The following is a 13,230-nucleotide window of genomic DNA, read 5'->3' on the forward strand; positions in this document are numbered from 1 at the left end:
CGTACCCCATTCAAGCTATGAACCAACTCGCCCAGATTAGAGTTTTAAGAGTTTTAACCCAAGATACAAGCAAGCAACCCAAGAGTGCAACCTGCATGCACAGTCGCGGGCCGAAGAATATGGACCACGCTTCGGTGCTCAAAGCCTTGAAACGCTTTTTAAAATTAACGGCTGTTTTATGCATGTACAAGTAACCTTTTTGCGCTCGCACCTAAGACGCATAGATTTTTTTCCTCCTAAGCAACTGGGAAAAAATGATGGTCGATTTGCGTAGCTAGGGCGAATGTGAATTAGGTGCATGGGCTAGCAGCTTGGTTTTCACTTCGGTGCCGGTATTGGGGTCCAGTGTTTACGGATGGAAGCTGTACGGATAACGATGATGGGTTAATGTGCATATGCGGAATTGGTCGTTCTCTACATTTATAAATCCTGGGGGTCTTCCTACGACTCCTGGCGCAGTGGTGCCATGTTTTCTTCAGGCAAGTGCATCAGCGACTTGATACACGCGAGTAATGCAAGTCCTGTGCTTGCACCAAAGAGTCTACATCCATTTTGTTTGCTTGCCTCTCCTCATTTGGATGGTACAGAATTCGCTTACGTTAAACTGGCCACGTGAAACACATTTCATTTCATTTCATTTCATTATTGAACCCTCAAGGCCAAAGGCATTAAAGAGGGGAGTGGTTACGAAGCAAGGAAATGCATAAACAGACGCAATGCATGATACAAAAAAAAGTATTATCATACTCCTGTTATACAATGCTAGCTAGCGCAGAATGAAAATGCTGGTTATCACTTGAGTCGACGATATCTGCAGGAAGGCGGTTTCATTCGCGTGATGTACGAGGCAAGAAAGACTGAAATGCAGTAACAGTGTTACACGTTTCAATGAGAATTTTGTGACGATGATCAATGCGGTTTGACACATATCTGAGGGACGAAATGAGGGCATCATGTTGCATGGGATGATAGTATAGTTTATGAAAGCTCAAACGAATTGTCTGCCGGCGGGGCAAAGAAAGATTAGCTTTCATGTTTGTTACACTTGCGGTGTGGTTAAAGTTGGACAGGATAAAACAAGCAGCGTTATTTTGAACTAGCTCAAGCAAAGTTATCAGTTTTTCATGATGGGGATCCCATATGGCGGCATCAAACCCCATTTTATATGTTGTGAGCCCCTTGGAGGGCTTGCAAGTAAACCCGGACAAATCTTTAACTTTCGTGATTTTTGCATCCTTAATTGCGCCTTGTAAAATGCTTCTCTCGGCTAAACCGCTGGCATATTAGTGCTGTAATTTGACGCCTATGGTGGCATTTGCTGGTACATTTTTTTTTGTTCACATTATCCCCTAGTGGAGTGCTTGCCTGATAGGATCAAATTTGTCAGAAATCCTGATCGTCTGCCGCTATGAGGAGCCAAAACAACTGGCACACGTAGGAATGGTGCTTCATCTCGTTTCCTTCTGTAGGTAAACTACCTCTGTCCCATGTCTGACATGTCCATTACCCAAAAGTAAGCGCGATTGCGCCTTCAGAACCATTGCTACGCATCCCTCTTGTTTTGGCACTTTGTAGATGCAGTCGATAAAGGTTACCTATAATTTTGATTTAATCAGACTATTACTCCACCCAAGCATAATATCGATACAAATTGACCACCAAGTGTCACCACACACGGCAAATTACTGCATGAATATGCAAGCGGTTTAGCTGAGAGAAGCTTTTTGCAAGGTGCAGTTATGGATGCAAAAATCACGCGAGTTAAATATTTGGCTGAGTGTACTACCTTTCGTGCAATGCTTCGCACACTGTGCAAGAACTGCTTTGTTTTTTTTTCTCATGAATAATAAACTAATACTCTTTATCTGTTTCAGCATGTTTTCCTTTCTTTAACGCTGATCTTGTTTTCTTGTATTGCGTATCGTATCATAACATGCACAACCATATGCACTTGAACCTCGTTGTAACAAAGTTGAACGGGTCCAATGATTACTTCGCTACTGCCGTAGCTTCGTTGTAGCCTGTGTTGACCGAGCTTCCAAAGGGAATCATTATTCCTTTGTTATATCTATTTTTCTTTATAAACCATTTCGTTACAGCGGGGTATGACTCTATTCTAATCATTTCTAAAACATGCTGTTGTGTGCGGCCTAGCATCGACGCCGACAGTACTGTAGAAATAGGACGAAATATGAATAAATAAATAAAACACTGAATAACAGCAGTGCACATTGCTTTTGGAACCCAAACATTGACTAACTATGATGTCACTATGTTGTTAGGCCGCTATGGCGTACGATGCAAAATGCCGGGGATCAGCTTAGCAAAACCAAACGCAGAGTTCGTCACAATGCTTTTATATCCACTCACTTGAACATGGATCTGCAGTGGACGATCGCCGGCAGCAGAACCACTGCGCACAACACCACCAGGAAGGTAAGCTTGCTGCTTGCCATCAGGTCGCTCGGTCGGCTCGTCGGATTTCTGCGCACAAGAACAGGCCGCGGCGGAGAGCCACCGTGAGAGCACCGTTCCCTATGCGCGCACAGCGACAGCCGCTTTATATTCGGGACCGCCATGGCCGCACGGGGCGCCAGCGAACACCACTGCATCTGACCTTTTCCCCCGCGTCGGAGAGGAGCAGAGGAGAGGAACGGTTTTACTTTCCTCCTTTGTCCCCTGCCCCTAACGAGACCGAAACCGCGGCACGGAAACCGAAGGCGTATGACGTCACTTGGAAATGAATCTCCTATTTAGGCTGGCCACCTTCCCGAATGAGCTTTAACGCAGAAGCCCATTGATCATCAAACATCTTGTTAACAAGGACCACTTAATACGGACTATAGGTCATTGCCAGCACCCTTTTTTTCTAGTTACGTATAGAAAACCTTGCCTTTGGTGCTATAATATACCGATAATGAGCGCTACGTAACACTGTATACGCAATGCGCGCACCCCGCATAGCTACTACATCTCTTTTATATTGGCAGCACAGTAGGAAAAGCTGAAAACGCGTCTATATTTGATTTATTGCGTTTTCATCGACGTAACATGCTCAACTAACGCGTTGGCAAGTGACATGTGTGTAGGCAGAATTTGTTTGGTCAGTGCGGAGAGGGTAACCGCGTTTTATAAATTCTAAAAACTGTTGTAGATATTGCTAACGATCGGCAACAGGCATTTCAATAATTACGGAGCCTAATAATATTGTTAAAAAGTAAACTACTCAATATTTGTTAGCAAGTCTGCTAGTTAGCACCTGTTAGCTGTATTCTCAAATGCTATACCGCTGACAATGCTATGCCCAAAAAAGCGCTAACCTAATTCAAAAAGCTTATGTTTAAAAGTTGTGTGAAGACTAGTTGACTCATCCAGTATATCTAGAAAAGCAGCTATTGGTGGAGTCCAGAACAAAGTTTGACCCTGTTCAATGGATACCGCTCCATATTTCGACTTGTTCAGCACAAGGGCTGATGTTGATAGTCCCTCACCTTCGTCACTACCACTCCTTCCACCTTCTTCAGAGCCTTAATAACGCATGAAAGTAAGGCATTCAAGCGTCCATGTTATTAGCACAAAAACCTTAAGCCGCCGATATGCACGTATGCACTGTGTACCTGAAATATGTGTACATAGCCCGTCAACTCTGCGCCTCATTGCATTATTCCTATCCAAGCTCGCGTTCCAGACGGCTGCAAATCTACGACGACTTCCACTGCGCTTCAAAGCTCGAACAAATGAGCGATCGCGCAGAAATGAGCTTGTGGCGAAATTTCATAGCGCCCACAGTTGGCCTGGCCAGCATCTGGGCCTCGGGCTCAAGTTTCGCTGCATTCGCTGCGAAAGCAGCGCGGATGTCAAATGAGTGGCTTTTCCGCTAATTGCACCTCATTTACGCGAGTCTGAATCCGCGCGGACACAGCACTTTAGTGAAACCGTGGTGGCAGGCTGCGGGAATGTGTTAGATGTGCGAGGAGGAAAAATCTATGGCGCTCTGGGCATTCTGTGTTGGTTAGACGGAAACACCGCATCTCGTTTCAGCCGCAGCGATTTCACAGTCCGGAGTGAACTGACCAGCGCACGAATTAGCTGTGCATCTAAACATCACGGGCATAACAGTGGCTGTCACAAATCCTCCTTTTTATTTAGCTCAGTTTTAATTTATTAGGCCACTTTGCACATGTCCTTCATTTGTCTTATTTCTGTGCTCTTTGCGCAGCGACGTCAGTTTGAACACATGCCATGTACCTCGAACAAGAATGTGGCTTCACGTTGTATGATTCCCTAGCTGTTTGGTAAGGAAGCATTTGTGAGATTCCAGCTGTTTACCGAAACTAAAATGTAGATAGGGATGCAGTGTGGACTGAAATTCGCCGCCATGAGGCCATTTGCAAACAAAGCCAGGTGTCTGCAGAGTGCAGTATAAGGCACAGAAGTTTCTTAATGCAATCATCTCATAGTACCCATGGTGCTGATAAGAGCAGTCCTAACGCGTCCCTAAGAAACGCGTTGTGTAGAAGGAAGCAAAAGTGGACCCTTTGTTGCCTGGAATAAAACGTGTCACCTGAAGCAAAAAATATAGCGAAAGCATATTAAAAAAAGGTTTTAAGCCAGTGCTATCTAGATTAAAGCTAATTTCTTCTTGTGCCATTAGGTGAAACTGACAGATGTTTTGTGTCAGTTTTAGGAAGACTTCTTCGTATCGGACAAAAACTGTTAGAAAGCACCAAACGCGAACCGAAGCGGATCGAAACTCTTCAGGGCCTGCACTAGCCGGTTGATTACGGACAAAACTAGTGTAGACATCAATCTGGCCATGGCGGCGTCTATTAACACCGTGAGTCGCTCTTCTGCGTCAGCAGCGTCCTTGCTAACTCGTCAATCACTTCTGATTCGCCTGCTCATTGTAACTTTAAGTAGTCATCATTCTCGTCAGTTGCATTCTTGCATTAGCAGCTTTAAAATCCGGTTTAGACTGCTAGTCGTATTCTTCCGGTCTCCCATAAATGCTACCTTCAAGCATGGGTCGTAGATATTCGGCTAAAGCTTATCGATTATTTCGCTCTGGTTGCGGTATAAGGAATTGTCTGCTTTTGATGTAGGAGATGAGATCAGGTGGATATTGTTGTGACGGCTCAAAATCGAATGAACTTCAGTTCACTCATTCAAGCCGCGCTTATTCGCGCGTTTCACTTGCCATGATTACTAGGAATTGTATCGCCTCCAGTATGTAATCGAAGAAACCTGCATGCACGCTTCACATCGCACGGTACGTCGCAGTATTTCGCATCTATGGTCGTCGCACCTTTACAAATATATGACTGTACCTTAGTCATAAATGTGTACTCATGTTTGTGTTTGCGCCACAGACGCGACTGGAACCAGTCAGGCCTGGATGTAGGCGGCTGCGCGGATCAAAGCCGCCGCTCTGGTTATCATGAGCGCCTGCCTAATTAGCCAATTGCATTGGTATAGCTTCGTGATCACCTAATACACGGAAAGGCAGCTCTGCTCGCATGTCCTTCGCGTATCTGTTTCCGAGTCATAATTTAGTTACGCAAGGCCAGTCCGGACTTCGCCCACGCTTAGGTGCGTTTGTAGTACAGGACGACTGGATAATTGATCCCAGGCGCCCAGCTTGCGGTTCGAGGTGGAAGGCGCAGCGCCCGCGGCAAGTGAACTTTCTACCGACTGAGTACGGCAGGCAGGCGCTGTCCGCCTGCTGGATCGAAACGAGATGGTATATATCTCATCTTACCGCAGGTGACTCACGACTGCTATAAGCGAGATGCCAAAGCTTCGGAGCTCGGAGTTCCTCCCGATTCTGGTTGTGGATGCGCTCGAGAGAGTTTAGTGGACCAGTGACGCGCCAATGGAGCGCAATCACGGAATTATTTCTCCCCGCAGAATGCAGATAGGCGGAGAGAGGGGGAAAACGGAAGGCACTAATTGAGAAAATGCAAAGGCCGTGAAGCGTATGATCGGTGGCAGAAGGCGAAATTGCCCGCTGTAATGATTCAACCAAAAAGTCTAGCCCCCCCCCCCCCCCCCCCCGCTTTTTTTTTGTCTTAGAGTGAATAAACATCCTTTGAATTAATGCGGCGTACTTATTTGTTCGAAGTGAGAGCAGTCCAGGTTCCCAGTTCGCATGCTTATGTTCGACCGACGTCGATTAGCCCGCTCTGCCCGAAATTAACTCCCTTGTTCCTAGCTTAGAGAAAGAAACAGCGAGCTTGCACCTTTTTTGCAAAGAAGCCCTTTGTTGCTTTCCGAATATTTCTTCAATTTGACTCCACCACGTTTGGCCACAGTTGCAGCCCTTTAGTTGTAATCTGCTGGTGGCGTGTGACCCGTTAGCAAATGCGGGAGCTTTCTAATCCTTCACTTGAGCTGTTCAGCGTTCACATTTGTACAGAATAGCGTTACCTGGTTCCGCGCAAGTCATTTACGGTAATCTTTAGTTCCTGACTGAGCAGCAAATATTAACGCAAAACCGAACAAACGTTTGCGGTTGGTGCAAGAGCTTAATTCATGCTAATCTCCCGGATAGGCGTTGAAATTAACAGATGCGTGCGGTTTTTGAAGCACTACGGCTAACCCATGACAACTGGAATGTATTCCTGATCAAGCAAAACAAAGCAGAGAAAGCTAGAACTAGACTTTCGTCTTCGTAGGATTTAAGCTACGATGGAACCTGCGGATTCGTTACCACTGAAGGAAGAGCGTAGCAACAGAGCAACCATTGCGAGAAGACCGCGACAATTACAGGCTTGCAAAAGCAGCCTGCTTACAAGGTGTCTGTTTCATTTCTCTCTGCGTGCACTAGTTTGTTTCTGTATGTCTTCGGCTAGCTGTCACTCATTATGCGATTCTGTATTGTTATAAACTGCACTGAGCAATTGCCCTAATACAGTCTTCAGTGCGACCTGCCACGCGAAGCGTATATTGATAGACCTGTCACAAATCGAAGTCGCGCTGCACCCTCTCTCGAGTGCTTTTGTTGGGGCGGCAAGACTACTGTTATTCAGTCAGAGTAGCTATAACGCTCTTAGAGGACACTGTTATGTAGCAACGAGGTTGGATAGTGGCTGCTCAGAAAGTGGACTTAAGTGGCATTGTGTAGGGGTGAATTTAAACTGCCTTATTATTCCGAGAAAGGACCTCCGTTGTGAAATTATTACAAATGTGGATTGTCGGGGAGGTGGTTAACTGGTGGCATAAGTAAAGCAGAATACATTCGGGCTCCACCTCCGAGCCACACCTGCGTATGCACTAATGTATAATTCGCACAATCTGACCAGCAAGAAAGCGCTATCTTTATAGGGTGGATATTGGTGGTCTTTACTTTTTTTTCCGAAGTTTGTTCTTCTTTTTTTAAGAAACATACTATGCAGCAGAGAGCCAAATTATGAACTTAAAAGCCAGGAGAACATGATGCTTACGCGTCACAAGCTGTCTCAACCTGACGTGTCTCAGCGCGTAGCGAAAGCTATGTAATTCGCGCATCGCAGCTTTCACCTTCGAGAACAAGGAACTAGGAAACAGGTTAAACCTGGACAATACCATTAGTTCATGGCGCCTGTCTCACGAACCATCGAATATAAATGCTGGCAGGATGAAAAAAACTACCTAAATTATGAAGTAGATTTTCACTTTGTGGAGTCGGTAGTGGTCCCCTCATGCGCAATCCAAACTTCGTCGTTTCTTTGAACTTGGCCTGAGAGAACGAAGTTAAAAAAAAAGAAAACTCAAAGGAGGATGACAGCACTTACGCGCCACCTAAGAAAATTTGACTTCCCGATTTGCTGGCTCAGCTTCTGCATGTTGTTCCGAAAGTGCCCTTTTAAGTGCTTGAACGCCACTTGCTGCAGACAATTTGGCGTAAAAATAAAGTGAGGCAAAGAAACTCGACAAAGATGTTCCTCGCCTGATTACAATGCGCAATTCATTACCATTGATAACGAAGCACGTCACAACCACTCAGGGCTTTGTTTTTATTTTGTCTAGAACTTTTTGTCCTGTCTTTATTGCCCCAAGTTGCCACGTCCTCGCCCGCTTAATTCATCTCAGCATTGCCTTTGACTCGGGGACAATTAAACACTCACAACACGTGTGCGCCAAACTTGATCGACAATTCGGGAGCCGAGAAGCGAGGCAGTGTCCGCTGCCACCGCGCGCTAGGGATGGTCATAATCCGCGTTCGGACCCTGCTGGCGGACTGGGCCGTGCTAATTACCCCGGCGCGCTTCGCTTGGAAGCTGTGTAAGCATTCCTCTTGCTTCCCGCACAATGCGTGCGCTTATTTCTTAAATTTATGTCGTCGTCATCATGTCGTACATTAAGCTTCTTTCTGCTTGTTCTTGCATTTATGCTAAGGGAGAAATGGATACAGCGTCGGCGCCTTCAATATTTTTCATTCACGAGCAGTGTCGCCGCTCTTCGTCGAAACCGAGAGTTTGAAAAAGGCACTTCCGGAATTTTCTTTGAATCAAGAGGGTATTTACTTCCTGCTAGTGAGAAAAGTGCCGTCAGGTTTAGGGGTTCAAAAAGCTTAAATCGAGCAGAAGAAAGCATGAAAAGAATAGTGGTATAAAATACATTGGTTATGAAAGTGCGGAACACTAGAGTAAAGCAAAAAAACTCCAAAACAAAGAATAGAAGCTGAAACTTCTGAGGAGAAGAAGCAAATAATGATGAAGAAGAAACGATTGTTCTGCACAACGGATTTTGGAAGTGCTGACGTATTGTGTTTGTGCTGAAGAGTGACTGATATCAAAGGAAAATGACATAAGGGGCAATAAGATAAGGAAGAGAAAAGGACTTATAAATAACAGCCCGAGTTAAGATAAGAATGCATATCTATTTTTGTTGAGGTAATCATCGATAACACAGCAGAGCACACACAAAAGGCTACCACCACAAAGCATAAAAGAAATTTCTATGAACCGCTCCAGACCTTGCATGCGTGTTCAGTTAACAGAATGAAACTTACGCCGTCTTTCCCCTAAAAGTTTCTTCTCCCTGCGACATATTTCATTGTAGGTGTTGTTCACATCCAAAGGACGCTGCCTACTGATTCATGAGCATTCACGACTTTTAGCTACTTTTACTTGTGTATATATGCGCACATGAGTCTGATGTCAGATCACCATGGAAGGCCGTAGTTCAGCGTCTTCAGTCCGACACCCTTATCTGATATTGAAGCCACTACTTTTTCATCACATCCCCTACCCAGGCACGAAATTTATCCAGATTGCTTGACATAAAACATTTTGAAAGCTTCAACAAGCAGCCAGTAGAAAAATAAAGCTTGTGTTGCCATGGTTGAGGTTAAATGTAAGAAAAACTCGTGTCTATCCATCTGCTAGGAGTAGGATTGGTACGGAAAAATACGTAAAAGATCTATGCGCGGGTTCACTAAGAGTCAAATCTTTTCAGGAAATCGCCACGCAGGATTCCATCCAGATTGTCGCCACTAACACTAAATTTTCTAACTCTAACAATAAATTTTGTAGCCTGCGCTTGGGTAGATGTCAATGAGCAATTACTCCCTTATTACAATAGCAGGGCTTTAGTTTGTGCTCTTATCGCCGTATCAAAGCTGGCACTGGAACTTCCTTGGACGTTCTGTGGACATGCTAAACGTCCGCCGGACATCTATGGGAGTTTTAACGTTCATTGAGGCGCCACTTCGTTTGCTATTAAGTGCGGCCGTACCTTTCGTTTTGGTATTGAAAATACTGAAAAACATTACCAGTGCCCAAAACCCTCATCCAGTGAGCCAAGCTAGGCGTTGCTGTAAGCTACCGGGAACTAGGATGTGCCACTGCCAGCGATGTAAGCAAGATCTGAAAGACTGCATTGAAAATCTGCTCTGTTTTTCATTGTAGAAGGTTCTACTCTATGTACCGACTTAACCCTTTCGTGATGTCGTTTTCACGCTATGACTATGTTACTTTTACATCACTATCTTGGACTCCGGTTAATTTGTGCCAACTGATTAACGAAAGCAGAAATCGTAAATGGACGGAATTTCCTCCCATTCTAAGTCGCACTTCCGATCTGCGAAATAAAAGTGATAACGCTTTGAAACGCAGAAGTGGTCATTCATTCCTGTACATGTTCAGCTTATGCCTCACTAGAAGCGTTGGGGAAGGCGACACCGCTCGAGCATATTGAAAATAGGCGCTCTTTTTTTCATTTTCGTTTTACCCGGATTATGCGCAGCCTTACAGCTAGGCACAACAGAGCCGTTTGCGACCACAGCGGATGGGGATGGAAGTGAGGTCAGATGTTAAAAAGCTCAAACTAAAGTAAAAGGCAAGCTCACAACGCTATGTTTCAGTAAGCGAAAGCAGGAAAAAAATTCCCGAAAGAGATTTGCCCAATTAGCGAACGACTATAACTTTCGTAATAAACCATATTTTTGTGTGTGGCGTTTTGGCCAGCCACGATATTCACTGCTTATGAGCTGGGAAATAAAGATAACACATGCGAAAAAAGAACCATGAAGAAGCAACGAATCTTTCCCGTTTATTAGCGATAGAAATTGTTTTCGCTTCGTACTTTTTAGGTGCGAGCGTGTATAGCTTACTCAACTCTGGTTACTCATCATCCGCTGCTGCTAAACGAAAAAACGGACGAAGGGACTGGACATAAAACACCTTTGCCTGCGTTTTGGAAAATTACAAGCAAGCTTTATGGCAAATTGCTTGGCTAATGTCTGCTGTTCTGGTACAGCCGTTTAAGACGGGTGTGTAAGCGTAAAGCACTACCAGCTTTTGTGTTAGGCATGTGAATGCTGTTAGTGCTAAGCCAATGTTATTCCATTGCATTTATTTCAGCATCATAAATTTTTTTCATTATTGCTTCTTTCAGGACAGAGCAGCCGTGCTGCATACATCTGCGTCTCTCTTGTCATTGTTACAAACTGGTGTCCTAATTTTATCGCACTCTGCAACCTTGTACTCCTAAATATTGTGGCCTTCTAGCGTGTCCTGGTACCCTTGATTATTTCCTGAAAACAAAATTAGTTAGTAAGCCTATTACAGGTGGCATAGGGTTTTCCTCGCAGATGCTACCAAACACTGTGACCCTACGCTGAGTGGGGCAAAAGTACCTAGCTCCGGCGGTGCGCCTGAATGCTCGTGGCTCGAAGAGGGACGATGATGTCCGCTTTTGTTCAGAGTTACAACCAGCCCTAGCATAAGTCAGGGATAAAACGACTGATTCCCTATGACGACACAGTAAACAAGCGGTGCCATCTATTTCAATGTCGTATTTCAATTGTTGATGAGAAGCAGCTGTCAGAATCCGTGCAGGAGCAAGACATCCGATGTGGTCCCCTCAATACTCAGGACCTAAACACTAAACATGAAATCGCTCAGAAGAGCGTGTTGTCGGGCTAGTTGGTTCTGCATAGTATATAAGTGAATTGCGCAACAACTTAGACAGGACACAGAAAGAAACACATACAACAGTTCACAAGCGATTGTGAACTGTTGTATGTGTTTCTTTCTGTGTCCTGTCTAAGTTGTTGCGCAATTCACTTATATACTATGAAATCGCTTTATATGGGAGTAGAAATGAATTAAGCTGTACCTTTGCGCACTGCCTTTTTGGAGCAGGGTGATCTGCCCAAGTCATGGGGTAGATCTGCATCACCAAAAGGATTGAATACTTATATTTGGCAACGGAAACACATTCCCTATTAAAATATGTCAGATTTAGCAGTTACTAATATTTTAACCGAGGTTTCAACATCTTCGAGTTCCTAACCTCAAGTCTTCCGGTGCGACATTTAAAAGCGTATACCCATTGCTAACTGCATCAAGTTAATATGCTCTGAAGAAGAAATATGCTTCCGTCGTTAAAGTAAGCATTCCATAAGTTTAGTGATCGAATCTACCCCGTGACCAGGACCTCATATCGTGCCCCTAACACCTAACAGGAAGTGCAGTAAAAGGCAGTGTACTGCTTTTTTTTCCATATAGGATAATTTGTGTTTGGAGTGAGAATTTAAATCGTCCATTGAAACACGCTTTTCGGTTTCGCGCAGCACGGAAACATGCATCGGATAGCCGAATGGAATATGGCATAGGTCTCCTGAGAGCCTGGCCGTGTGAGGTGTAACGAAAATGGCTCGGCCTACGACAATGACGTCACTAAATTGCCTTTGCGCTCTTGCTGCCCGGCAAGCAAGCTACGCTGTCGTTTTTCTCAGAACAATCCGTCTTTCCTATGTGTTGTCATTCGCCTTTACGTAATAACGAGTGTCAACGTCGCTCCAGATGACACTGATGGGTAGCGTCCCGTTACGTCATAAGTAGGCGCTAAATCTGGTCTATTAGCACGTTGTTAATTACGCCGTTAGTCTTCGTTTTCTTACTGTCTTCCGCGTCGGCCTTTCGGAAAGAAGGTCCGGTGGCCGCCAGCAACAACAATTCTTACAAAACAAGCGAAAGATCCTGTTAACCATCCTCAGCAACCCAGGAGGTGTTCTTTTCCTTTCCTCTACCGTAAGCCACCGACGTCACCAAGTATAGGCGAACGCTGCGATATCAACGGCCTTGCTCCGCACGCCTAAACACTGTCTAATCTAAATGAAGTAGATGTACATAGACCATCATGGATGTGCAAAAGCGCAACCACTAAGCTAGTGGTTCGCCTCCCAGCTATACTACAGATCGGCACTAACAGACCCAGCTCTGAATAAAGACCCTTTAGGCCTTGACTCAAGATGAAGAGTTGCAAAACCTGCAAGTCAGCTTCCCTGTGCGACAGGAATTCCTGGAAAGTTAGGAGGAGGCTTGATCCCGGGGCAATAATTAGGCCCAGTGCTAACATCTAGCCCACGCTGAATCGCACGCGTTCCCAGCATGCATCCTGCCTAGCGCTAGAAGGCGCTCTTTGGCCTTTGGCTTTCCAGCGTCCTTCATTCCTGGCAGCGTACTACACAGTACCTAGGCGTGTGTAAATACAGCGGGAATGCACCTTATCGACCTAGGCGATGCCAGCTTTGATTTTAATTATTGTCCAAAAATGAGCCAACGCGCCACGGCACACGAATTTACACCTTGCAAAGAAGGTGACCTTTAGGCCTTGCAACTCGACGTTGTGCCATAGCGCTCTTTAGCCACAGTTGCCCTTGCGCAACAAAAATCCTTTATCATCAGTTCTTTTTCCTGTGAGTCTACATTGTCAGTCTACAGCTGTACACTCAAAGTTTGC

At 45.0% G+C, this 13,230-nt stretch overlaps 1 protein-coding gene across 3 annotated transcripts in view; it reads right to left on the minus strand.

Annotated features, from left to right (window-relative positions):
• LOC149370323 (uncharacterized) overlaps nucleotides 1-13,230 on the minus strand; it is a 173,962-nt gene that overhangs the window by 16,713 nt on the left and 144,019 nt on the right. For all 3 annotated transcript variants that reach the window (XM_089561242.1, XM_089561248.1, XM_089561232.1), the window contains exon 2: nucleotides 2,371-2,484. In XM_089561242.1, coding sequence (XP_089417368.1) covers nucleotides 2,371-2,456 — 86 coding nt within the window. In that variant the 5' untranslated portion in view covers nucleotides 2,457-2,484. The remainder of the gene's footprint in view (nucleotides 1-2,370; nucleotides 2,485-13,230) is intronic.

The sequence above is a fragment of the Amblyomma mixtum genome, chromosome 1 (assembly GCF_055824585.1).
Source record: "Amblyomma mixtum isolate Tamu chromosome 1, ASM5582458v1, whole genome shotgun sequence".
Lineage (NCBI taxonomy): Eukaryota > Metazoa > Arthropoda > Arachnida > Ixodida > Ixodidae > Amblyomma > Amblyomma mixtum.